Raw genomic sequence first — 23,184 nt, forward strand, 5'->3', positions numbered from 1 at the left:
TGAGATGTCTGGGTGAGTATAAGCATTTTTTTATTTTTTTTATTATTTTTAAACATTCTATCTTTTACTATAGATGCTGCATAGGCAGCATCTATAGTAAAAAGTTGGTCACACTTGTCAAACGCTATGTTTGACAAGTGTGACCAACCTGTCAGTCAGTTTTCCAAGCGATGCTACAGATCGCAGGGAAAACTTTAGCATTCTGCAAGCTAATTACGCTTGCAGAATGCTAAAAAAACGCGAAAAAAACGGAAAAAAAACGCAAAAAAAAAAATGCGGATTTCTTGCAGAAAATTTCCGGTTTTCTTCAGGAATTTTCTGCAAGAAATCCGCAACGTGTGCACATACCCTTACAGGGTATTCCGCATTTTTTGTGCAAATGTTGCGATTTTTTCCGCGAAAAAATCGCATAGCGGAAAAAAAAGCAACATGTTCATTAAAAATGCGGAATTGCAGGGATTCCGCACACCTAGGGGTCCATTGATCTGTTTACTTCCCGCACGGGGCTGTGCACACCATGCGGGAAGTAAGCAGATTATGTGCGGTTGGTACCCAGGGTGGAGGAGAGGAGACTCTCCTCCACGCACTGGGCACCATATAAGTGGTCAAAAAATAAGAAATAAAATAATAAACAGTCTATACTCACCCTCGATGTATTCCCGCCTCCTCGCACGCTGCCGTTCGGTTCCTGTAGCTGGTGTGCGCTGAAGGACCTCGCCGAATGACGTCACTGTCCTGTGATTGGTCGTGAGCGGTCATGTGACCGCTCACGTGACCGTGACGTCACGGGAGGTCCTGTGCGCACAGACCAGCTAGAAGAGGAGCCGGACGGCCGCTGAGGAGATGTCTGGGTGAGTATAAGCATTTTTTTTATTTTTTTTATTATTTTTAAACATTCTATCTTTTACTATAGATGCTGCATAAGCTGCATCTATAGTAAAAAGTTGGTCACACTTGTCAAACGCTATGTTTGACAAGTGTGACCAACCTGTCAGTCAGTTTTCCAAGCGATGCTACAGATCGCTTGGAAAACTTTAGCATTCTGCAAGCTAATTACGCTTGCAGAATGCTAAAAAAACGCGAAAAAAACGGAAAAAAACCGCAAAAAAAAAATGCGGATTTCTTGCAGAAAATTTCCGGTTTTCTTCAGGAATTTTCTGCAAGAAATCCGCAACGTGTGCACATACCCTTAGGGTATGTGCACACGTTGCGGATTTCTTGCAGAAAATTCCTGAAGAAAACCGGAAATTTTCTGCAAGAAATCCGCATTTTTTTTTTTGCTTTTTTTCCGTTTTTTTCGCGTTTTTTTAGCATTCTGCAAGCGTAATTAGCTTGCAGAATGCTAAAGTTTTCCCTGCGATCTGTAGCATCGCTTGGAAAACTGACTGACAGGTTGGTCACACTTGTCAAACATAGCGTTTGACAAGTGTGACCAACTTTTTACTATAGATGCAGCTTATGCAGCATCTATAGTAAAAGATAGAATGTTTAAAAATAATAAAAAAAATAAAAAAATGCTTATACTCACCCAGACATCTCACCGGCGTCCGTTCCGTATAGCTGGTCTGTGCGCACAGGACCTCCCGTGACGTCACGGTCACGTGAGCGGTCACATGACCGCTCACGACCAATCACAGGACAGTGACGTCATTCGGCGAGGTCCTTCAGCGCACACCAGGTACAGAAACCGAACGGCAGCGTGCGAGGAGGCGGCAAGACATCGAGGGTGAGTATAGGACTGTTTATTATTTTATTTCTTATTTTTTGACCACTTATATGGTGCCCAGTGCGTGGAGGAGAGTCTCCTCTCCTCCACCCTGGGTACCAACCGCATATAATCTGCTTACTTCCCGCATGGTGTGCACAGCCCCGTGCGGGAAGTAAGCAGATCAATGGACCCCTAGGTGTGCGGAATCCCTGCAATTCCGCATTTTTAATGAACATGTTGCTTTTTTTTCCGCTATGCGATTTTTTCGCGGAAAAAATCGCAACATTTGCACCAAAAATGCGGAATACCCTGTAAATAATAGGAGGCTTATGTAAGCGTTTTTTTTCGCGTTTTTATCACGTTTTTATAGCGAAAAAACGCGAAAAAAACGCTAACAATCCTGAACGTGTGCACATGGCCTTATAGCGAAAAAACGCGAAAAATACTGAACGTGTGCACATGGCCTAAGTGCAGATTCTGTGCAGATTCTGTGCAGATTCTGTGCAGATTCTGTGCAGATTCTGTGCAGATTCTGTGCAGATTCTGTGCAGATTCTGTGCAGATTCTGTGCAGATTCTGTGCAGATTCTGTGCAGATTCTGTGCAGATTCTGTGCAGATTCTGTGCAGATTCTGTGCAGATTCTGTGCAGATTCTGTGCAGATTCTGTGCAGATTCTGTGCAGATTCTGTGCAGATTCTGTGCAGATTCTGTGCAGATTCTGTGCAGATTCTGTGCAGATTCTGTGCAGATTCTGTGCAGATTCTGTGCAGATTCTGTGCAGATTCTGTGCAGATTCTGTGCAGATTCTGTGCAGATTCTGTGCAGATTCTGTGCAGATTCTGTGCAGATTCTGTGCAGATTCTGTGCAGATTCTGTGCAGATTCTGTGCAGATTCTGTGCAGATTCTGTGCAGATTCTGTGCAGATTCTGTGCAGATTCTGTGCAGATTCTGTGCAGATTCTGTGCAGATTCTGTGCAGATTCTGTGCAGATTCTGTGCAGATTCTGTGCAGATTCTGTGCAGATTCTGTGCAGATTCTGTGCAGATTCTGTGCAGATTCTGTGCAGATTCTGTGCAGATTCTGTGCAGATTCTGTGCAGATTCTGTGCAGATTCTGTGCAGATTCTGTGCAGATTCTGTGCAGATTCTGTGCAGATTCTGTGCAGATTCTGTGCAGATTCTGTGCAGATTCTGTGCAGATTCTGTGCAGATTCTGTGCAGATTCTGTGCAGATTCTGTGCAGATTCTGTGCAGATTCTGTGCAGATTCTGTGCAGATTCTGTGCAGATTCTGTGCAGATTCTGTGCAGATTCTGTGCAGATTCTGTGCAGATTCTGTGCAGATTCTGTGCAGATTCTGTGCAGATTCTGTGCAGATTCTGTGCAGATTCTGTGCAGATTCTGTGCAGATTCTGTGCAGATTCTGTGCAGATTCTGTGCAGATTCTGTGCAGATTCTGTGCAGATTCTGTGCAGATTCTGTGCAGATTCTGTGCAGATTCTGTGCAGATTCTGTGCAGATTCTGTGCAGATTCTGTGCAGATTCTGTGCAGATTCTGTGCAGATTCTGTGCAGATTCTGTGCAGATTCTGTGCAGATTCTGTGCAGATTCTGTGCAGATTCTGTGCAGATTCTGTGCAGATTCTGTGCAGATTCTGTGCAGATTCTGTGCAGATTCTGTGCAGATTCTGTGCAGATTCTGTGCAGATTCTGTGCAGATTCTGTGCAGATTCTGTGCAGATTCTGTGCAGATTCTGTGCAGATTCTGTGCAGATTCTGTGCAGATTCTGTGCAGATTCTGTGCAGATTCTGTGCAGATTCTGTGCAGATTCTGTGCAGATTCTGTGCAGATTCTGTGCAGATTCTGTGCAGATTCTGTGCAGATTCTGTGCAGATTCTGTGCAGATTCTGTGCAGATTCTGTGCAGATTCTGTGCAGATTCTGTGCAGATTCTGTGCAGATTCTGTGCAGATTCTGTGCAGATTCTGTGCAGATTCTGTGCAGATTCTGTGCAGATTCTGTGCAGATTCTGTGCAGATTCTGTGCAGATTCTGTGCAGATTCTGTGCAGATTCTGTGCAGATTCTGTGCAGATTCTGTGCAGATTCATGTAAATCAATGGGGAAAAAAAAGCTGTGCAGAAAAATCTGCAGCAGAAACGCAGAACTGCACAAAAGAAGCGACGTGCACTTCTTTAAGGCCATGTGCACACGTTCAGGATTTTTAGCGTTTTTTTCGCGTTTTTTCGCTATAAAAACGTGATAAAAACGCGAAAAAAACGCTAACATATGCCTCCTATTATTTACAAGGTATTCCGCATTTTTTGTGCAAATGTTGCGATTTTTTCCGCGAAAAAATCGCATAGCGGAAAAAAAAGCAACATGTTCATTAAAAATGCGGAATTGCAGGGATTCCGCACACCTAGGAGTCCATTGATCTGCTTACTTCCCGCACGGGGCTGTGCACACCATGCGGGAAGTAAGCAGATTATGTGCGGTTGGTACCCAGGGTGGAGGAGAGGAGACTCTCCTCCACGCACTGGGCACCATATAAGTGGTCAAAAAATAAGAAATAAAATAAAAAATAGTCCTATACTCACCCTCGATGTCCCGCGCAGTGTTCCCGCCTCACCGCTGCACGCTGCCGTTCGGTTCCTGTAGCTGGTGTGCGGCGAAAGACCTGCCGATGACGTCACTGTCCTGTGATTGGTCGTGAGCGGTCATGTGACCGCTCACGTGACCGTGACGTCACGGAAGGTCCTGCGCGCACAGACCAGCTATAGGAAGAGGAGCCGGACGCCGGTGAGGAGATGTCTGGGTGAGTATAAGCATTTTTTTATTTTTTTTATTATTTTTAAACATTCTATCTTTTACTATAGATGCTGCATAAGCTGCATCTATAGTAAAAAGTTGGTCACACTTGTCAAACGCTATGTTTGACAAGTGTGACCAACCTGTCAGTCAGTTTTCCAAGCGATGCTACAGATCGCTTGGAAAACTTTAGCATTCTGCAAGCTAATTACGCTTGCAGAATGCTAAAAAAACGCGAAAAAACCGGAAAAAAAACGCAAAAAAAAAAATGCGGATTTCTTGCAGAAAATTTCCGGTTTTCTTCAGGAAATTTCTGCAAGAAATCCGCAACGTGTGCACATGGCCTAAAATCTGCAGCGTTTCTGCGCAGATTTTTCTGCATCATGTGCACAGCTTTTTTTTTTTTCCCATTGATTTACATTGTACTGTAAATCAGTGCAGTTCTGCAGCGTTTCTGCAGCAGAAAAATCTGCTGCAGTTCTGCACTAATTCTGCACTAAATCTGCATCGTGTGCACATACCCTTACCGCACACAATCCCGCCCCCCCACCCCATTACCGCACACAATCCCGCCCCCCCACCCCATTACCGCACACAATCCCGCCCCCCACCCCATTACCGCACACAATCCCGCCCCCCACCCCATTACCGCACACAATCCCGCCCCCCCACCCCATTACCGCACACAATCCCGCCCCCCCACCCCATTACCGCACACAATCCCGCCCCCCCACCCCATTACCGCACACAATCCCGCCCCCCACCACATTAGCGCACACAATCCCGCCCCCCACCACATTAGCGCACATAATCCCGCCCCCAACCAAATCACCACACATAATCCCGCCCCCCACCACGTCACCAAAATTATTAACTTCATTTTAACCCCTTAGTGACAGAGCCAATTTGGTACTTAATGACCGAGCCAATTTTTACAATTCTGACCACTGTCACTTTATGAGGTTATAACTCTGAAACGCTTCAACGGATCCTGCTGATTCTGAGATTGTTTTTTCGTGACATATTGTACTTCATGATAGTGGTAACATTTCTTCGATATTACTGGCGATTATTTATGGAAAAAACGGAAATATGGCGAAAATTTGTAAAATTTTGCAATTTTCAAACTTTGTATTTTTATGCCCTTAAATCAGAGAGATGTCACAAAAAATAGTTAATAAATAACATTTCCCACATGTCTACTTTACATCAGCACAATTTTGGAAACAAACTTTTTTTTTTGTTAGGGAGTTATAAGGGTTAAAAGTTGACCAGCAATTTCTTATTTTTACAACACCATTTATTTTTAGGGACCACATCACATTTGAAGTCATTTTGAGGGGTCTATATGATAGAAAATAACCAAGTGTGACACCATTCTAAAAACTGCACCCCTCAAGGTGCTCAAAACCACATTCAAGAAGTTTATTAATACTTTACGTGCTTCACAGGAACTGAAACAATGTGGAAGGCAAAAATGAACATTTAACTTTTTTTTTTGCAAACATTTTACTTCAGAACCATTTTTTTTAATTTTCACTAGTGTAAAAACAGAAATGTAACCATACATGTTGTTGTTCAATTTCTCCTGAATACGCCGATACCCCATATGTGGGGGTAAACCACTATTTGGGCGCACCGCAGGGCTTGGAAGAGAAGGAGCGCCGTTTGACTTTTTCAATGCAGAATTGGCTGGAATTGAGATCGGATGCCATGTCACGTTTAGAGAGTCCCTGATGTGCCTAAACAGTGGAAACGATGCACAAGTGACACCATTCTGGAAACTAGAACCCCTTAAGGAACTTATCTAGATGTGTGGTAAGCACTTTGAGCCCCCAAGTGCTTCACAGAAGTTTATAAAGTAGAGACGTGAAAATAAAAAATCGCATTTGTTTACACAAAAATGATCTTTTCGCCCACAAATTCTTATTTTCACAAGGGTAACAGGAGAAATTAGATCACAAAAGTTGTTGTGCAATTTCTCCTGAGTACGTCGATACCCCATATGTGGGGGTAAACCACTGTTTGGGCGCACCGCAGAGCTTGGAAGAGAAGGAGTGCCGTTTTACTTTTTCAATGTAGAATTGGCTGGAATTGAGATCGGACACCATGTCGCGTTTGGAGAGCCCCTGATGTGCCTAAACAGTAGAAACCCCCCACAAGTGACCCCATTTTGGAAACTAGACCACTTAAGGAACTTATCTAGATGTGTGGTGAGCACTTTAAACCCCCAAGTGCTTCACAGAAATTTATAAAGTAGAGCCGTAAAAATAAAAAATCCTTTATTTCCTCAAAAATGATTTTTTAGCCTGCAATTTTTTATTTTCTCAAGGGTAACCGGAAACATTGGACTCCAAAATCTGTTGACCAGTTTATCCTGAGTACGCTGATACCCCATATGTAGGGGGCACTGTTTGGGCACCCGTCGGGGCTCGGAAGGGAAGGAGCGCCGCTTGCAATGCAGACTGTGATGGGATGGTCTGCGGGCGTCATTTGCAGAGCTCCTGATGTACCTAAACAGTAGAAACCCCCCACAAGTGACACCATTTTGGAAACTAGACCCCCCAAAGAGCTTATCTAGATGTGTGGTGAGCACTATGAACCCCCAACTGCTTCACAAAAGTTTATAATATAGAGCCATGAAAATAAAAAAAAATCATATTTTTTCCACAAAAAAGATTTTTTTAGTCCCCAAGTTTTTATTTTCACAAGGGTAACAGGAGAAATTGGACCCTAAAAGTTGTTGTCCAATTTGTCCCGAGTACGCTGATGCCCCATATGTGGGGGTAAACCACTGGTTGGGCGCACGGCAGAGCTCAGAAGGGAGGGAGCACCATTTGACTTTTTGATCACAAAATTGGCTGTGGCGTTGAGACCCCCTGATGTACCTAAACAGTCGAAACCCCCCAAATCTAACTCCTAACCCCAACACACCCCTAACCCTAATGCCAACCCGATCCATAATCCTAATCACAACCCTAACGATAATCACAACCCTAACCCCAAAACAACCATAACCCTAATCAGAACCCTAAATCCAACACACCCCTAATCCTAATCTGAACCCTAACCTCAAACCTAACCCTAATCCCAATACACCCCTAATCCCAACCCTAACCTTAACCCTAATCCCAAACGTAACCCTAATGCCAACCCTAATCCAAACCCTAATCCCAACTCTAACCCTAACTTTAGCCGCAACCCTAGTCCTAACTTTAGCCTCAACTCTAACCGTAGCCCTAACTTTAGCCCCAACCCTAACCCTAAATTTAACCCTAGCCCTAACCCTAAATTTAGCCCCAACTCCTCTAGCTGCCGGCCGGCAGATCATGGCGGGCGCACTGCGCTTGCGCCCTCCATTTTCTTGCCGAAGGAAGAAGCCGGCGGCCAGAAGAAGACACAGGAGGACCCAGGGACACTGGTAAGTATGATAGGGTCCCCGATCCCCCTATTTCTCTGTCCTCTGATGTGCGATCACATCAGAGAACAGAGAATTACACATCGCTTTTTTTTTTTTTATTTTTTTTTTATTTTTAGGTCGCTGGTAAACGGTTAATTACCGGCGATCGCAAAACAGGGGTTGGTAAAAACCGACCCCGATCATGTTATTTGGGGTCTCGGCTACCCCCGGCAGCCGAGACCCCAAAGATCTCCCGGGTGCCGGCGGGCGCACTGCGCATGCGCCCGCCAATTTTTGGCCGGAAGAAGATGGCCGTGCCCTTTGGGAGCCAAGAGGAGCACCGGGGGAGACAGGTGAGTATCGGGGGGCGATCGGGGACCCCATTTCTCGGTCCTCTGATGTGTGATCACATCGGAGGACATAGAAATTAAATGGCAAATCATGTTTTTTTGTTTTTTTTTGCGACCGCTGGTAAACGGTTAATTACCGGCGATCGCAACTCGAGGGTCAGTAAAAAACCCCCAAATCATGTTCTCTGGGGTCTCGGCTACCCCCGGTAACCGAGACCCCTGAGAAAATCCGACTCTGGGGGTCGCTATTCACTTTTTCCACAGCGCCATTAATTATCGGCGCTGTGGTTTAAGTACCCTTAACTGCCGCCGTTAAAAGGCGTATCGGCGGTTGTTAACGGGTTAAGTTAATTTACCACCTGCGTAAGCGCTATTGAATGTTGTCATTATTTACTTTAGTTTAATCACCAGCAGTGTTAATTGGATAGCAATGAGCGTGCCGAGCGTTAGCTGGCTGGAAACATCTAGTATCATTCATTCATTCATTCATTCATACATACATACATACATACATACATACATACATACATACATACATACATACGACAAAATAATGGAAAAACCTGGAGACATCACCAAAAGTTAGTTTAATATGGTGTAGGTCCACCTTTTGCGGCAATTGCAGCCTCAATTCTCAGAGGTATGGACTCATACAAGGTGTGAATTGTTTCCAAAGGAATTTTAGCCCATTCTGCAGTTAAAACACCCTCTAGTTCTTTGAGCGACGATGGTGGCGGAAATCGACGTCTAACTTGAATCTCTAAAATCGACCATAAATGCTCAATAATGTTGCTGTCTGGGGATTATGGGGGCCAGATGAGATGCTCAACTTCATTAGAATGTTCCTCGTGCCATGCTTTAACGATTCTAGCTGTATGAATTGGTGCATTATCATCCTCAAAGATGGCGTTCCCCTGCGGGAACAGTACTTGAACCATTGGATGCACTTGGTTGCCCAAAATGCCTAAATAATCTTGGCTGTTAATTCTTCCATGAAGGGATATCATTGGCCCGGCGGATCTTCCCGAAATAGCACCCCTGATCATCACAGAACCTCCACCATGTTTTACAGTTGGGAGAAGGCAGTCTAGATGGAATGCTTCTTTCGGCTGTCCCCAAACGTACACTCGGCCGGAGGTCGGAAATGGGGTAAAAGATGATTCGTCTGAGAATATCACATGTTTCCACTGCGCGAGGGACCAATTCTGGAGGTTTCTACACCACTCTAAATGCTTGGAAACATTTGTAATTGAGAACAGCGGTTTTCTAATTGCAGCTCTTCCGTGGAATCCAGATTTGTGCAGCTCCTGACGAGCCGTTTTCGTGGAAACTGGGTTCTGTAGGTGTTCATTGAGCTCAGCAGTGATTTTCGGAGCCGTGGTCTTGCGATCCTCTCTCACAATTTGCTTTTAGAGTCCGACGGTCTCTCTGTCAACTTTGACTTTCGACCGGACCTGTGCTTTGCTGCGGACGTTTTTCCTTCTCTTTCAAACGCAGTCATTACTTTGGAGACAGTACCTCTTGACACGCCAAGAATTCGGGCACTTTCTGTTACACTAGCGCCTGCCATACGAGCACCAACAATTTGGCCTCTTTGAAAATCCGAGAGGTCTGCCATTGGTATCAGGTTCTCATCAATGTTCTTATAATTATGCAAAACAAACAGTTAATTTACATACACATATCACATAACACAAATAATCAACTACAAAACATTACCATATGTCACGGTTTGCATGTTTATCACATGTTCGAAGATTATGATGCCAAAACGTTAGGTGTTTCCATAATTTTGTCCAACCCCTGTATATATGCTGTTGAACCCGTTCTAGCATTTATATTGGTATATGGTCTCCATCCAGGTATGTGCAGCCCTCATCCTGTTTTGTGCGCCTCCATCTTGTCATGTGCTACTCTCTTCCTGTGCCCCCATCCTGTAATGTGCTGCTCCCATCCTGCACCCCCATTCTGTCATGTGCTGCACCCGTCCTGCTCCCCCATTCTGTTATGTGCTGCCCCCATCCCGCGCCCCCATCCTGTTATGTGCTACTCTCATCCTGCGCCCCCATCCTGTCATGTGGTGCTCCCATCCTGCGCCCCCATCCTGTCATGTGCTGCACCCATTCTGCGCCCTCATTCTGTCATGTGCGGCTCCCATCGTTGATGGCCCCCATAAGAGGCTCCATAGAATAATATGCCCCATATGCTGCTCCATAATGGTTGATGGCCCCCATAAGATGTTCCATAGCATAATTTGCCCATATGCGGCTGCTGTGATTAACCCCTTCCCGACCTTTGACGCAGCGTATGCGTCATGAAAACCTGTGCCAATCCGACCTGTGACGCAGCATATGCGTCATGGCCGGATCGCGCTCCTGCAGGCTGGGTGGTGAAAGGGTTAACTGTAATTTCACCCGGCCTGCAGGGACAGGGGGAGTGGTACTTTAGCCCAGGGGGGGTGGCTTCGATCGCTCTGATTGGCTGTTGAAAGTGACGTTTCACTTTCAATCAGAGCGATCGTAATATTTCACCAATGAAAATTGGTGAAATATTACAATCCAGCCATGGCCGATGCTGCAATAGAATCAGCCATGGCTGGAGATCGTGATCAGCCCCCCCCCCCCCCGCCACCGATCTCCGGTCCTCCGTCCTGTCATATAGCGCCCCCCGCTCCCCTCCGTCCTCCTGTGTGCTCCCCACGCTGTCCGCTCCCCCCCCCCCCGCGCTTTCCGATCACCCCCCCCCTTCATACTTACCGACCTGTGTCCCTCCCGGTGTCGGTCCGTCTGTTCGATGGGCGCCGCCATCTTCCAAAATGGCGGGCGCATGCGCAGTGCGCCCGCCGAATAAAGGGACAATAATAAAATAAAGAATTTTTTATTTTTTTTTCTTTGCCCCACTAGGGTTAGGGTTAGGGTTAGGTTTGGGTTAGGGTTAGTTCACACTGCGTCTAAGCAGTCCGTTTGACGGACTACGTTACACCGCGGCATAAACACGGTATAACGTAGTCCGTTACAGCCGCCATTGACAGCAATGTCGGACGCATCACAAGCGCACGCCCAAAATGGCTGTGCGCTAGGGATGTGCCGTCATTGAGTGACGGACCCGGAGAGGCGGACTGCAGCGTTTCCGGGTCCGTCACTGCTAGCGCAGATAGAGCTAGCAGATGCGGATTTGGCTGCGGATCCGCAGCGGATTTGGCTGCGGATCCGCAGCGGATTGGCCGCTGCAAATTCGTAGCAGTGTTCCATCAGGTTTACAGTACCATGTAAACCTATGGAAAACCAAATTCGCTGTACCCATGGTGCGGAAAATACAGCGCGGAAACGCTGTGTTGTATTTTCCGCAGCATGTCAATTCTTTGTGCGGATTCTGCAGTGTTTTACACCTGTTCCTCAATAGGAATCCACAAATGAAATCTGCACAAAAAACACTGTAAATCCGCAGGTAAAATGCAGTGCTTTTTACCTGCGTATTTTTCAAAAATGGTGCTGAAAAATCTCACACAAATCCGCAACGTGGGCACATAGCCTTATGATTAGGGTTGGAATTAGGGCTAGGGTTGGAAATAGGGTTAAGATTAGGCTTGTGGTTAGGGTTACGGATAGGGTTAGGTGTGTGTTGGGGTTACAATTGTGGTTAGGGTAGGGGTTAGGGTTAGGGTTGGGGTTAGGGTTAGGATTAGGGTTACGGGTGTGTTGGGGTTAGGGTTGTGGTTAGGGGTGTGTTAGGGTTAGGGTTGTGATTAGAGTTATGGCTACAGTTGGGACTAGGGTTAGGGGTGTGTTGGGGTTAGTGGTGAAGTTAGAATTTAGGGGTTTTCACTGTTTAGGCACATCAGGGGTCTCCAAACGCAACATGGCGCCACCATTGATTCCAGCCAATCTGGCGTTCAAAAAGTCAAATGATGCTCCCTCCCTTCCAAGCCCCGACGTGCGCCCAAACAGTGCCCCCACATATGGGGTACCAGCGTACTCAGGACAAACTGGGCAACAACTGCTGGGGTCCAATTTCTCCTGTTACCTTTGCAAAAACAAAAAATTACTTGCTAAAACATAATTTTTGAGGAAGGAACAATTATTTTTTATTTTCACGGCTCTGCGTTATAAACTTCTGTGAAGCACTTGGGGGTTGAAAGTGCTCACCACACATCTAGATAAGTTCCTTGGGGGGTCTAGTTTCCAAAATGGGGTCACTTGGGTGTTTCTACTGTTTAGGCACATCAGGGGCTCTGAAAATGCAACGTGACGCCCGCAGACCATTCCATCAAAGTCTGCATTTCAAATGTCACTACTTCCCTTCCGAGCCCTGACGTGCGCCCAAACAGTGGTTTATCCCCACATATGAGGTATCGGCGTACTCACAACAAACTGGGCAGCAAATATTTGGGTCCAATTTCTCCTGTTACCCTTGTGAAAAAAAAATTGCTTGCTAAAACATCTTTTTTGAGGAAAGAAAAATGATTTTTTATTTTCACGGCTCTGTGTTGTAAACTTCTGTGAAGCACTTGGGGGTTGAACGTGCTCACCACATCTAGATTAGTTCCTTGGGGGGTCTAGTCTCCAAAATGGGGTCACTTGTGGGGGGTTTCTACTGTTTAGGCACATCAGGGGCTCTGCAAATGTAACATGTGGCACGCAGACCATTCCATCAAAGTCTGCATTCCAAAACGTCACTACTTCCCTTCCGAGCCCCGGCATGTGCCCAAACAGTGGTTTACCCCCACATATGGGGTATCAGCATACTCAGGAGAAACTGGACAACAACTTTTGGGGTCAAATTTCTCCTGTTACCCTTAGGAAAATTAAAAAATTCTGGTCTAAAAAATCATTTTTGAGAAAAGAAAAATAATTTTTTTCATTTTCATGGCTCTGCGTTATAAACTTCTGTGAAGCACTTGGGGGTTCCAAGTGCTCACCACACATCTAGATTAGTTCCTTGGGAGGTCTAGTTTCCAAAATGGGGTCACTTGTGGGGGAGCTCCAATGTTTAGGCACACAGGGGCTCTCCAAACGCGACATGGTGTCCGCTAACGATTGGAGCTAATTTTTCATTCAAAAAGTCAAATGGCGCGCCTCCCCTTCCGAGCCTTGCCGTGCACCCAAACAGTGGTTTACCCCCACGTATGAGGTATCGGCGTACTCAGGAGAAATTGCCCAAAAAATTTTAGGATCCATTTTATCCTGTTGCCCATGTGAAAATGAAATAATTTAGGCTAAAATAATTTTTTTGTGAAAAAAAAAAAAAAGTACTTTTTCATTTTTACGGATCAATTTGTGAAGTACCTGGGGGTTTAAAGTGCTCACTATGCTTCTAGATAAGTTCCTTGGGGGGTCTAGTTTCCAAAATGGGGTCACTTGTGGGGGAGCTCCAATGTTTAGGCACACGGGGGCTCTCCAAACGCGTCATGGTGTCCGCTAAAGATTGGAGCCAATTTTTCATTCAAAAAGTCAAATGGTGCTCCTTCCCTTCCGAGCCCTGCCGTGCGCCCAAACAGTGGTTTACCCCCACATGTGAGGTATCAGCGTACTCAGGACAAATTGGACAACATCGTTCGTGGTCCAGTTTCTCCGTTTACCCTTGGGAAAATAAAAAAAATGTTGCTAAAAGATCATTTTTGTGACTAAAAAGTTAAATGTTCATTTTTTACTTCCATGTTGCTTCTGCTGCTGTGAAACACCTGAAGGGTTAATAAACTTCTTGAATGTGGTTTTGAGCACCTTGAGGGGTGCAGTTTTTAGAATGGTGTCACTTTTGGGTATTTTCAGCCATATAGAACCCTCAAAATGACTTCAAATGTGAGGTGGTCCCTAAAAAAAATGGTTTTGTAAATTTTGTTGTAAAAATGAGAAATCACTGGTCAAATTTTAACCCTTATAACTTCCTAGCAAAAAAAAAATTTTGTTTACAAAATTTTGCTGATGTAAAGTAGACATGTGGGAAATGTTATTTATTAACTATTTTGTGTCACATAACTCTCTGGTTTAACAGAATAAAAATTCAAAATGTGAAAATTGCAAAATTTTCGCCAAATTTCCGTTTTTTTCACAAATAAACGCAGAAATTATCGACCTAAATTTACCACTAACATGAAGCCCAATATGTCACAAAAAAACAGTCTCAGAACCGCTAGGATACGTTGAAGCGTTCCGGAGTTATTACCTCATAAAGGGACACTGGTCAGAATTGCAAAAAACGGCCAGGTCATTAAGGCCAAAATAGGCTGGGTCATGAAGGGGTTAAAAGAAAAAAAAAAAAAACCACATACTCACCTCTCGTCGCTGGGCACCGAGTGCCGGGGGCCTGAGCAGGCGGGGACACCAGCGCGCTATGGGGGTCAGGTGCCAGAGTCGCCACTGGCTCTAGCCCCCGGCACTTGCGATATTCACCTGTCCCCGTTCCTCTGCCACGCGCCGCTGTGTCTTCCGGGTCCTCTGGCTGTGACTGTTCAGTCAGGGGGCTCGCACTAACCACGTCATCGCTTCCTCTGAACTGAACGTCACAACCAGAGAACACGGAAGACAGAGCCCGGAGGTGGAACGGGGACAGGTGAATATCGCATACTCTACCTCCTGGCACGTTCCTTCTTCTCCGTTGGAGATTGCAATATGTGTCCGGTGCATACGCCTACCGCGATCTCCTGATCCACATTCCTCCTCCCCGGATGCGTCACCGTGTGGGGTCCAGACTGCACAGGTGCTTTGCGCTTGCGCAGTCTATAAAGGCTTCGGACAGTGACGTGTGTGTGTGTGTGTGTGTGTGTGTGTGTGTGTGTGTATGTATGTGTATCTACTATATAATTGTCTAAGGGTCACTTCCGTCTGTCTGTCCTTCTGTCTTTCTGTCACGGATATTCATTGGTTGCAACGTGTGAAGATAGAAGAAAATGTGGCACTCACCAGGATATTGCTGTGAATAATCCTTTATTCGCTACTTGCGGCAGTTCAGGAATACATGAGGGCAATTCCGGCGAAGGCAAGAGAGAGTGCGGGGACAGAGGTGAGGACTTCCATATTCATTGGTTGCGGCCTCTGTCTGTCATGGAATCCAAGTCGCTGATTGGTCTCGCCAGCTGCCTGTCATGGCTGCCGCGACCAATCAGCGACGGCCACAGTCCGATTAGTCCTTCCCTACTCCCCTGCAGTCAGTGCCCGGCGCCCGCTCCATACTCCCCGCAGTCACCGCTCACACAGGGTTAATGCCAGCGGTAACGGACCGCGTTATGCCGCGGGTAACTCACTCCGTTACCGCCGCTATTAACCCTGTGTGACCAAGTTTTTACTATTGACGCTGCCTATACAGCGTCAATAGTAAAAACATCTGTTAAAAATAATAATAATAAAAAAGATCATTATATACTCGCCTTCTGCTGCCTTTCCCGCTCCGTGCGATGCTCCGGTGACCGGTCCATGCAAACGGCAGGTTCCGGTGCTAAGGATGGTCTGCGAGAAGGACCTGCCATGATGTCACGGTCATGTGACTGCGACGCCATTACAAGACCTGCGCGAGAAGGACTTGCCATGACGTCAGTCATGTGACCGCGTCACGGTCATGTGACCGACTTCATCACAGGTCCTGCGCGAGCAGGACCTGCCATGACGTCACGGTCACGTGACCGCGACGTCATCACACCCTGGGACCGGAAGCTGCCGCCTGCACCCCACACAGGCGTCAGAACTACAACGTGCCTTCGGAAGGTGAGTATATGATTATTTTTTATTTTTTTAACCTGTGACATACGTGGCTGGGCAATAAATTACGTGACTGCCCAATATACTACGTGGCTCTGTGCTGTAGACTACGTCGCTGTGCAATATACTACGTGGCTCTGTGCTGTATACTACGTGGCTCTGTGCTGTATACTACGTGGCTGGGCAATATACTACGTGGCTGGGCAATATACTACGTGGCTGGGCAATATACTACATGGCTGGGCAATATACTACGTGGACATACATATTCTAGAATACCCGATGCGTTGGGCTAGGTTCACATTGCGTTAGTGGGTATCTGCTAACGGAATCCATTACATAGCGGCACTAACTCAATGTAACGGATCCGTTAGCGCACCCTTTGACCGCAATGTATGTAACGCATCCCTAACGCATGCCATTTTTGGCATGCGTTAGCGATGTGCCGTATTTTGTGATGGACCTCAAACGTGGTCTGCAGCGTTTTTGGGTCCGTTCTCGCTATTGCAGATCCGGCATCTGCGCTAGCGTGATCGTTAAACGTGATCCCTTTTTGGACCTTGTGTTAACGCAGTCCGTTAGCGTATGCGCTAAACGGACTGCACTAACGCAATGTGAACCTAGCCTTCGAATCGGGCCACCATCTAGTGTGTGTATGTGTGTATATGTGTATATATATTTTTTTATTTCGTTTTAAAACTGTTAATGATTTAGAAAATTTCTCTGTGTAAAATCTCATGCTAAAATCGCATAGCAGTTGGGTGTGAATCAGGTGCTAGGTTTGATAAGTCAGATTGTACTCACAGAAAAAAAACACCATGACACTCACATGACAATTGCATTAAATCCGACTCTCCTGCATCAAAATTGACCGATTTTTCATCGCTAGTGTCTCCAGCCTGTGCATGTAATAATGGTGTCAGGTCGTTGGCCCAAAGTCATTGAACCCCTTAAAAACATCACTTACTCAAATCTGAAAATCGTCTATTTGACCACTCTGATGTCAATTCTGATGCCCAGAACCCATTTGGGCCAGGCTTGAGGGCTCTGTTTGATGCAGGGCTCACTATCTGTGTATTATTAGTGTGATATCAGGGTCCCAAAGCCATAAACCCCCTTAAAAACATCAGTTCCTTATTCAAATATTTAATGTTTGCCCACTTTGATGCCAGTTCTGATGCCCAGAACTCATTTGGGCCAGGCTGAAGAGACCTGTTTTTGATGTGGTGCTCCCTGCTCTACATGTATGCACTGTGGTATCAGTCTCCCAAAGGCATTTAACCCCTTAAAAACATCAGTTACTTGCTCAAGTATGTGAAAATAGGCTCTTTGCCCACTTTGATGCCAATTCTGGTGCCCAGAACCCATTTGGGCCAGGCTGAAGGGACCTGGTTTGATGCTAGGTATCACTATCTGTGTATTTTAAGTGTCAGATCAGTGGCCCAAAGGCATTTAACCCTTTAAAAACATCAGTTACTGAATAAGAAACTGAACGAATAAGAAACCAACTTCAGCCTCGTAAATATCAGTTTGTGTACCTCACAAACATGCATTGTACTAGCTTTTTCCCCTTTTAGTAAAATGACACATGTAATGACACATGAGATGACACACTATCCATCATTAACAGCCTTCAGCTCCGTCTTGAGCCATGGTGACTTGATTGATGAATGCTCTGTGGAAAGATCTTTTTTGTTCAAGTCTAGATAGATTCACCAGGGTCGGCTTGATATATCTACCAAGTTTATAATCTGGTAGACTCTGAGATCTGAATAGGAGTTAGGATTTGGGCTCTCTTTTTTTTTTTCTTTTTTTTTTTTTATCTTTCATGTTTTTGTACAAATGATTTTTGTAAGCTTATGACTATTACATAATCCGTTGAAGTTTTAATAAAAATGAAGCAAGACCATTAAAAGCAGATATGTCCTCCAAATATACTGTTTTATGTAAGTGGAAGTCATGTCAGGGACCTCTCCTATTAACCATAATAAAACAAACGTGGCGCTGTTTGGTCAATAGTAACAGAGAAAGGGTATGTGCACACGCTGCGGAATGGTGTGAAGATTTTTCCTCATTGTTTTTGGTAAATCCACAGGAAAACCGCACTGTGGATTTTCTGCGGAATTGCCGCGGATTTACTCCGGTTTTTGTGCGGATTCCACCTACGTTTTTACACCTGCGGATTTCTTTTGAGGAGCAGGTGTAAACTGCTGTGGAATCCGCACTAAGAATTGACATGCTGCGGAATATATATCGCTGCGTTTCCACATGTTTTTTTCTGCAGCATGTGCACTGCGGATTTTGTTTTCCATAGGTTTACATGGTACTGTAAACTCATGGAAAACTGCTGTGAATCCGCAGCCAGTAATCCGCTGTGGATCCACAGCAAAATCTGCAGCGTGTGCACATACCCAAATAGTACATCGGGCATCTAATCCTGACTATATTTTATTCCATTGCACTTTCCCTGTCATCTAACTATGGCTGACAGTCTGCTCTTCGACCTATCACTGGCTGCATGGAGTGTTCCCCCTCATGAATACAGGTGTAAAATTTAGTCAGTCCGATCATCACCCATGACACAATATACCGTACTGTGAATTTAACTTCATGTCGGGAACAAAAAGCAGATAACTCCTTTTTAGCTGTTCATTTATTTCCGGTTCAGACAGACATAACTCAGTCTGTATAAAGACCGTGATACTCAGACTGACTGCAGGTATCTGGCTTCAAACTTATAGCTTCTTAGATAGAAGGTTGTAAAACTGGATCTGAAGAGCCACTTGTGTTGTGGATTGTGAAATGGGCTCATCTAAACCCAGCCTTAGGCTGTGTAGGGATGCCATGTCTGGCTAAAACTCCCTGCTACAGCCAACAATTTAATTAGTCTACTGTCAGAGTGACTTTCCATTTTAGTATATTGTGTGTAAGGGGGTATCTCATTTGTCGCCCATATAAATGCTAGTGCGCAATGCATGACCAGCATTCTACTTCCCTGTTACAGTGGTGGCCACACAGATTCACTCCCATAGAAGTTATTGTAGCTGTGGTCACACCTGCGAAGAGGCGCTCCATTCACAATACAATTTTTGGACCCCCATTCTTGTGATCAGGGTACCTCGAGTGATTGTACATTTGTTTTTTACAAATTGATAATAAATGCTGTTCCTGGGTTAACATCTTTCACATATGCAGACATGTAACTGAGGCTTTGGTGTAGTTTTGAGAGCCATGACAAGGCCAATTTGGTTCCTACACAGTTTTCATTGGTTTATCAGATCGAATGTGTAGGCAGTTGAGATGTAGTGGAAGCCATGGGGGTAATGAGTGTGCACATGAGAATTGCATACAGAAACAGTTGAATGTGAATGAGTAACCTAGATCATAAGTGACAGCATGTATTAAATGTTTGTTTAATTTGCAGGATATCTTGTCTCAGATGCACCATTACAACGCTGGTATTAAACATGATGCTCTAGTTGGTCTCCGAGAAATCCTATCAACATATCCTTCAGTGATTGACACACACATTTCTGTTATCATGAGTGAAGTCGCTGCTGTATTCACAGATAAAGATCCAATGGTTCGATCTGCTGCCATTTCTGTGTTACAGCATTTAGCACCCATGGTCTCCCAAGAAAAACTCGCTCCTTTCTTTCCTCTTGTAAGTGCGCATCTCTCCACTGCTATGACTCATATTATGATAGGTATCCAGGAGGACTCTTTAAAGATCTTGGACATCCTTTTGGAAGCTTACCCAGATCTACTAATTGATCGCAGTAGCATGCTTGTGAACAATTTCTTGGAACTTATATCTCATCAGAAGAGCACTAAAGAATTAAAAAATTCTGAAAAACCATCTGTGTGGACATTGTCTGTGAATCCTAATCGGAAGATCACCTCCCAGAAATGGAGAATAAATGTACTAAGCAAATTAAAAAAATTCTTGCAAGCATTAATGAAGCGAGCTGCAAAAAGGTTTCCCAATAATGAAGTACTTCAGGGCAACATGGATAAGCCTTTTTCCTTTCATAAAAATGGTGCTGTCTCTTGGACAGAACATGCAAATGGTGAAAAGCACATCAACCTATTCACTTCAGGAGAGACGCATTCAAATATGAACGCATTTTGTTTAAGGTAAGTAAGGTTTTCTCTCTCCTTTTGTTAGACTTCACAAACAGTTAATAGCTTGAGTTGCAGGAACACAATTTTATTCCATATAAGTATAGGCTGTGCTATATATGTGTGGTCATATGCCCCTGTTTTCTACCCGTAAATGGAACCTGTTAGGTCCCCAGAACCATCAGAAGTTGCATCTGCATATGTAGACACACTACCTTACAGTCCCTATATTATGGATAGCAAAAAACACTTAAATATAAACAATGGTGCACAACTCAAAATATCACACTGAGCTTCAACAGAATAAAATAGAGTATATGTTCCATTAAAACCATTTTATTAAACAGAACAAATTAAAACACAATTTTCCAGCATTTTCGGCTTCCCCCTTCCCACCATGAGGCACCCCGCAGGCCGACACCTGACCTGCCCGAGGGTTCCTCAGCCTACCAGTGCAGCGCTGCTCCTGGTCGGAGGATCGCTTCCCCCTGCCGGGGGCTCTCGACCCTTCCGTCGCACCCCCTGGTATACCGAGCTCCGGACAGCCTCTGCTGATGGGGGCATCTCCGTCACTTTCGGGAAGCGGCCAAGGGGGGCGGGCGGCGTCTATTCCATGGAGAAGTACTTCCAGAGCGGTAGGATGGCACGGGAAGCGCCGCACCACTACAATCAGGATATAAAGGTATGGAGCGGGGGCAGAGGCTGTGGGACACATAGGTGATCCTCAAACTAGCTCCCCATGGAGGATGCGGCTAAGTCTGATGTGGGGCAAGAAAGCCTGGGACACGTAAGTGACAGAGTAGAAGCCCCTAAAGTACACAGAGGACAGTTCCACAGTGGCGGCTACAATTATATTTTGTAAGTTTCCTCCTTGCCAGAGAAGACTGTAAAGAAGCCCAGCAAAAATAGGAAATGTCCTATTTGCGCTACTAAGCTGAAGGATTTAAGGGAAGAGGTTTCCTCGGTGGATTCGACCTCTTCCGACTCAGAGCTGGAGGAGGAAAAAAGTAGAGAACCTACAGAAAAAGGAAGGAGATATTTGTTTTCCGCCGGGGACACGGAAGAACTTTTAGAGGCTATAAGGCAGCCTATGCAGATTGAAGAGCCTCAACCGACGTGTTCTGTACAGGATGAAAGGTTTGGGGGTTTACGCTCCCAGACTTCAAAGGTCTTCCCAGTAAACTCCCATATCTGCTCTATGATTTTAGAGGAATGGGAGGAGGCGGAAGAAAGACTAACGATCCCCAGAGACTTAAGACTCCGCTTGCCATTTGACCCAGAAGCTGTTAAGGAATGGGTAGACATTCCCAAAATAGACATCCCGCTGGCTAAGGTGTCCAAAAGGACGGCGATTCCTTTTGAGGACTCCTCTAACCTGAAAGAGCCCATGGACAGGAAGGCAGATGGCATTTAATGAGGGCCTGGGAGAGTTCAGCAGCAATTATAGGAGCAAATATAGCTGCGACATCAGTAGCTCGTTTCATGCATCTGTGGATAGATGATCTCCATGATCATTTATCAGCCAAAACTTCTAGAGAAACCATATTAACCCCTTTCTGCCATTGGACGTACTATTCCGTCCATGTGGGGTGGGCCCTACTTCCCAAGGATGGAATAGTACGTCCAGCACGATCGGCCGCGCTCACGGGGGGAGCGCGGCCGATCACGGCCGGGTGTCAGCTGCCTATCGCAGCTGACATCCGGCACTATGTGCCAGGAGCGGTCACGGACCGCCCCCGGCACATTAACCCCCGGCACACCGCGATCAAGCATGATCGCGGTGTGCCGGCGGTACAGGGAAGCATTGCGCAAGGAGGGGACTCCCTGCGGGCTTCCCTGAGACCCCCGCAGCAACGCGATGTGATCGCGTTGCTCCGAGGGTCTCCTACCTCCTTCCTCGCTGCAGGTCCCGGATCCAAGATGGCCGCGGCATCCGGGTCCTGCAGGGAGGGAGGGCTTACCGAGTGCCTGCTCAGACCAGGCGCTGGTAAGCCTGCTTTGCTCTAAGTCAGATTGGTGAGCTGACAGAGTGCTATACAAACTGTCAGATCACCGATCTGTGATGTCCCCCCTGGGACAAAGTAAAAAAGTAAAAAAAAATGTCCATGTGTAAACAAAAAAAAAATAAAAAAATAAAAAATAAAAAAAAATAAAAAAAAAAATTCCTACATAAATAATAAAAAAAATAATTATTCCCATAAATACATTTCTTTATCTAAATAAAAAAAAATCAAACAATAAAAGTACACATATTTAGTATCGCCGCGTCCGTAATGACCCCACCTATAAAACTATATCACTAGTTAACCCCTTCAGTGAACACCGTAAAAAAGAGGCAAAAAACGCTTTATTCTCATACCGCCAAACAAAAAGTGGAATAACACGCGATCAAAAAGACGGATATAAATAACCATGGTACCGCTGAAAACGTCATCTTGTCCCGCAAAAAACGAGCCGCCATACACCATCAGCGAAAAAATAAAAAAGTTATAGTCCTCAGAATAAAGCGATGCCAAAATAATTATTTTTTCTATAAAATAGTTATCGTATAAAAGCGCCAAAACATAAAAAAAATTATATAAATGAGATATCGCTGTAATCGTACTGACCCGACGAATAAAACTGCTTTATCAATTTTACCAAACGCGGAACGGTATAAACGCCTCCCCCAAAAGAAATTCATGAATAGCTGGTTTTTGATCATTCTGCCTCACAAAAATCGGAATAAAAAGTGATCAAAAACTGCCACGTGCCCGAAAATGTTACCAATAAAAACGTCAACTCGTCCCGCATAAAACAAGACCTCACATGACTCTGTGGGCTCAAATATGGAAAAATTATAGCTCTCAAAATGTGGTAACGCAAAAAATATTTTTTGCAATAAAAAGCGTCTTTCAGTGTGACGGCTGCCAATCATAAAAATCCGCTAACAAACCAGGTATAAAAGTAAATCAAACCCCCCTTCATCACCCGCTTAGGGAAAAATTAGAAAAATTAAAAAAATGTATTTATTTCCATTTTCCCGTTAGGGTTAGGGCTAGGGTTGGGGCTAGGGTTGGGGCTAGGGTTAAGGCTACATTTAGGGTTGGGGCTAAAGTTAGGTTT

At 45.2% G+C, this 23,184-nt stretch overlaps 1 protein-coding gene across 3 annotated transcripts in view; it reads left to right on the forward strand.

Annotated features, from left to right (window-relative positions):
• TEX10 (testis expressed 10) overlaps positions 1-23,184 on the forward strand; it is a 1,074,503-nt gene that overhangs the window by 36,289 nt on the left and 1,015,030 nt on the right. For all 3 annotated transcript variants that reach the window (XM_077269470.1, XM_077269471.1, XM_077269472.1), the window contains exon 2: positions 19,382-20,094. In XM_077269470.1, coding sequence (XP_077125585.1) covers positions 19,382-20,094 — 713 coding nt within the window. The remainder of the gene's footprint in view (positions 1-19,381; positions 20,095-23,184) is intronic.

This window comes from Ranitomeya variabilis, chromosome 6, assembly GCF_051348905.1.
Source record: "Ranitomeya variabilis isolate aRanVar5 chromosome 6, aRanVar5.hap1, whole genome shotgun sequence".
Lineage (NCBI taxonomy): Eukaryota > Metazoa > Chordata > Amphibia > Anura > Dendrobatidae > Ranitomeya > Ranitomeya variabilis.